Source organism: Leiobunum rupestre, chromosome 4, assembly GCF_980474605.1.
Source record: "Leiobunum rupestre chromosome 4, qqLeiRupe1.1.hap1, whole genome shotgun sequence".
NCBI classification, from domain to species: domain Eukaryota; kingdom Metazoa; phylum Arthropoda; class Arachnida; order Opiliones; family Sclerosomatidae; genus Leiobunum; species Leiobunum rupestre.
Window position 1 is genome coordinate 8,112,370 of NC_143387.1, and position 5,207 is coordinate 8,117,576.

General features: G+C 41.6%; 1 protein-coding gene across 1 annotated transcript; it reads left to right on the forward strand.

Annotated features, from left to right (window-relative positions):
• Positions 1–373: 373 nt before the first annotated feature.
• Positions 374–1,602, forward strand: LOC149945986 (zinc finger BED domain-containing protein 4-like). The gene is given in 2 exon segments (XM_090170696.1): positions 374–526; positions 874–1,602. Coding segments are annotated over 2 exon segments (882 nt in total).
• The last annotated feature ends 3,605 nt before the right edge of the window (positions 1,603–5,207 follow it).

Here is a 5,207-nt window from a genome sequence, read left to right on the forward strand (position 1 = left end):
TGCCACCCCTGGATGAAGACTTTCCTTCAGGTATTGCGATGCAATTCCGCCGTAAAGTGATGTCTGGTTAAATGAAATCGGTAGCTGTTTCTTTAAGTGTAACTAATTGAGATTTATCTGTCGAAATCCATTGCATATACTCAACCTCGTCAACATCTTCGGTTATCGTTTTCAAATATTGATTTTCAATTATACCTGGCTTTCCTGGGCAGTTTGTACAAACGTGCATCAAGCATTTTTCATTTTTTAAGTCATTTTCAAAATGAAACATATTTCTGATTTTTGGACGGCTAAAACTGGGGATTCTTATATATGTCTAACGTGCCACTTCATTGGAAAACAATTTAGACCATATTTCTACACTCTATCTGTCATGCCATTTGTTGGAAGACACACATCTGTGAATATCCGTGAAGCTATAACTGATGTGATTAAATCATTCGAAATTGATCAATTTAAAGACGTTGTTCGAAGTTAAGTTGTAACTTAAATGGAGCAAATATTGTCGCCGCAATTAAAATCACCAGTTGGATCCACATTTCCTGTTTCTGTCATACACTACAGCTCACGATCAAAAACACTTGGAATAATTTACAAACGGAACAAGAATCGGTGTCGATTAAAGATATCCTTTCTAAGTGCAGGGGAATTGTAGGTTATTTCCATGGAAGTACAATTGCATCAACGATGCTGGATAAAAAACAAGCTGCATGTAGTCCATACCAAAAAGGAAAAAAACTAATTCAGGATGTGGAGACGCGTTGGAATAGTACCTTCTACATGTTAGAAAGACTTCTAGAACTGAAAATTCCTGTGACTCAAGCGTTAGCTGATTTAGAGACTGATCATGATGTCTTAACGTCTATGGAGTAGAAAGTTGTGAGAAACCTAATTCGAGTTTTGAAGCCATTCGAAGAAGCAACCAGGCATTTGAGTGCTGAAGAATATCCTTCGTTATCCATGGTTTTTCCAGTACTTCATTGCTTACAAGTTGAATTATTAAGACAAAGTTCTTTACATCAAGAACTTTCAAAAAATATTTCGGATTTTTTTCTAAAGGCTTTGCGAAAAAGATTCAAGGACTTTAAAATCGATAAGGTGTTTACTGTAAGTATGATAGTAGACCCAAGGTATAAAGTAGTTCTTTTGCAAAGCCAGGAAAAAAAACGGGTGACTACGCTCCTCCAAAATGAAATTGAACTTCTCAGAAATGATAAAAATCAAGAGGAGGGTGACACTAGTCAAGATGATCGCGATGAAATTGATGACGACGAGAATCAAATATTATGGAGTGCTTTGGACGCTAAAACTAAAAGCTCTAAAAAGAACTTCGTGAGTGATGAAATAGCCTCGTATTTGGAACAAAAACCAATTCGCAAAGAAATAAATGTATACGAATGGTGGAAAATACACGAACGCGACTATCCTCACGTGGCCCAAGTGGCAAGAATATATTTAGCAATTCCAGCTTCTTCAACTCCCAGTGAGCGGATCTTTTCAGCTAGTGGCTACACTGTCTCAAATAGGAGGGAATCACTGGTACCGGAGCATGTAGAACAGTTAACTATGATTCACCAAAACCTTCTTAAAAATGCGGTTTAAAGAAATAGAAAGTTAGAAGTTCTAACTTTTAAAATTACTCAGAACTGACAAATAGAAACTTGTAGTTGTGTGATAATAAAAATAATGCAATGTTTTTACGAATATTAGATCTTAGTTATTTAATTAACTCTTTCAATATATTAAAACTCCCAAATGTAATGGTTCAATAGAAACTCGTTAAAAAATTTAAAACTCGTGAAACATTTTAAGACTCTTTAACAATTTTGAGACTCGTTAAGGGCTCGAAGCTTAGAAAAGGTGATATTTTAAAACCCGTAAACTCGCTAGGGTTTTCAAACTTGAACTCGATAAGAAAATTTATAAAAACTCGAACTCGACTCGGTAGTCAAAAATTGATACTCGCACACCCTTACATTTTGGTAGTGCCGAAGCCATCAACTTCGCATTTTGATGGTATGTGCAGACGCATACCGAATGCGTGCCTTTTGGTCCTGCCAAATCCCACCAAGGCAGTCATAACGCTCAGAATGTTGAAAACCCAACTAAAGGGAGACCCTCTTCTCGGTATTTTTGATGAAGTTCTTTTAAGTTGAGCAATATTAGTCGTTTTTGTTTTAACTCCTTTATACTTGTATCCGGATCTCGTACCGAAATACCCTCTTTTATTCCAGGAGTCATCCTACTGTTCTCGTCATTTAGAAATAAAGTTGAAACAGCTTCGTTTGATAAGTTGGAGCCCTTTGATTGTCTACCAAGCCGGCTCAAAATACCATTTTCATTCTTTATTCGCCTGTTACGTTTAACCAGGTAATTTGATAGCTTTCATTTAAAATAAATTTTGGCTACTTACCGCAAATCAAAAAGAAATGACTCGTGAAATACGCAAAAATTGTTAGGCCTTGGCCGCCTGGCCCATAGTCACACATTGAAGACTTTTAGTTGAGAGCTATTCCGAAAAATTTCAAATTTTAAAAAAATCGAGAAAAAGCCTTAATGGGTCTATCGGAATCATTCAAATTTGCTGTCGTTTAATTAGTTTCTATGCTGATAGCTAAAACTTACTCCACCGTAAAGCGACTCACCATATTGAATTGGTTCCATGAAACTGATTCGGATAGCAGCGCCAAGCGAACCAAGATGTTAGGCATGCTCTGTCGATAAGCCGAATGTAATAAGTGCAAACGAGAAATATGTCCGCCGCTCAGTGGGCGAAAGGAAATATTTCATCATTAAATTTATTCTAACCAAAAAAGTTAAATTTTTCGAGAATGAGAAAACAGGTATGATTTGTATCTTTTCTCAAATAATCCTTTTCGATTATTCTACTAAAATAAGAACCAGATGTTTATTCGTTAGACATTTCTAAAAAGTTTGAAACAAAACAGTTTTAATTCATTTTGGAGACAGTTTTACCTAATTTGATTCAAACGGCTTACAACTATTTTTGTTAAAGTAACTTAAGAGTGATAAGTGCGTAGGAACGCAGTTTTCCGTGAAATCTGTAGGTCCTCTTCTTAAAAAAAGATAAACAAGACATACAAAGTTCCATATCTCTGAAACTGCACGATCTCTCTCTCTCTCTCTCTCTTGGCCATGGCTGACGCAAAGTCGGACGGCGACGCGTATCAATCGGCCGATGACGCTACTCACGGCGCCGGCACGCGCCTTTTCCCGGGGACTACAACCGGTGACGCCGCCGTTCCTTTAACGAACGTCACCCCCTCAACCGATGGGAATAACGCCGCCGTTTCCTCAACGGGCGTCACCCCAACTACTTTCACTCTTTCTTCGACCAAAACCACCTCTTACGCCAATGCTGCTTCTACAGCTGCGCAACACTCGTCTAATAAACAAAAAGTACGTCACTTTCAAGCAAATTCCGCACATTTAAAATCCTGGATGTCACGAGCTATATCTTTCAAAGCTCCACATCCCAATACTTCACTAAACGACTACTTAGAAGCAATCTGCAGTGTCGTACCGCCTGACCAGATTAGGGACTCCGCCCGTATTTCCGGCTCAGTGCAAGTGTACTTCAAGGACTCCACTTGGGCACAGCAATTAATTGCCACTGGCCTCGACTTCCGCAACGAACATTTTGACATTCTTGCGGTGATCGTTGCTCCCAAACGCGTCTTAAAAAGCACAATTTTTACCTCAACAATCCTCTTCGCTGTCACCTCTGCAAGGAAGCGGGCCATCTACAGCAGGGTTGCCCAAACGCGCAACCTCCCCCACATTCCACCAACGAGTCTAATGAGACCACCCCGAAAGAGGTCGTTAAGACTAAAAGTAACCCCTCAATTTCTACTGACGCCATTAATACCGATACACTGATGGTTATTACGAGTGGTAATGACTCAACAACTGACTTCAAGAAACCAAAGTCCCGGAAAAATAGAAAACGTCCTTCTCCTTCTATTTCGAATAGCGTTGTTGACGAACCTACCAAGAAATTGACTCCCGGTAGAGCCTCACCCATTCCCGCCTTCAAGTATTCCTACATTTCGGCCACTAATACGTGGAAAGATGCGGATTTACTGACGCCGCTTTGAATGGTTCGGCCGCTGATAAGCGCCGTCTTATAGAAGGAATTGTCACGGATACTGACTCGGCCTCGGCTCTCGCCCGTCAAGTCACAGTTTTCGCATACACCGACCCTACCGCCCGCCATCGCCTACGTAGACGCTACGTGTACATCGCGAAAGAGATCCGACGCTTATATTCCTTTTCGGAAACAACAGACAATGATTCGGATTCCATCCCGAATTCCCAAACATAATCCTCATTATCTCTTATCAACTGTAAATATGTATATATATATCCTTTTTATGTTCAGTTTATTAACAATCAATGCGCGTGGCATAGGCACCGACGTTAATTGTTTTCGCGCGCGCGATTACGTCGACCGTTTCCGTCCGGAAATCGTTTGCGTACAAGAAACTAACGTGCCTACCGCATATTCTCGCTCTTTTATTTGGACTCAATGGGCCTACCGATTCATCCACGCGCACCCTACTCAAAGCCATGGCTCGGGTGTAGCTGTCGGTCTTTCGCCTAAACTACTCTCGCAGGTCGACCACAGTGAAACTTTCGAGAGTCACGGCGTCTACGTTCGTTTTCGAGAATCCTATCCCAACGTTCCGGACTCCGTGAAGCACCTTTTCGCGCTTCACGTACCGCCTAAGGACGACGACAAGGCCATCGCCCTTTTTGGTTTCATTTCGCGTCTTCTGCAAAACGCGAGTGACGATGACCAAATTTTTATCTGCGGTGATTTTAACTGCACTCTCGATCCCGCGCTCGATCGCTATAATTGCGGTGAACGTCGCGCGAGGGTGGCAGAGGCGCTTCACGAACTCGTCGCCTTGTTTGACCTCTCCGATGCTTTTCACGCCATCAATCCGAACTTAAGAGCGTTCACCTGGCGCTCCTCGGAACGGGTTGGTGGTCAAATGAGCGCCCGTCTTGATCGCGTCTACGTTTCTGGCAATGCCCGTTTACGAGGTGCTAGACACGTCCCTACATATTTTTCGGATCATGACGGCGTGATGTGTGACTTTTTCTCGTCCAGCAAAGTGCCTCGTCGCGCTCCATACTGGAGGTTTCAGGCTAGTCTTCTAGACGACCCGAACTTCATCTCG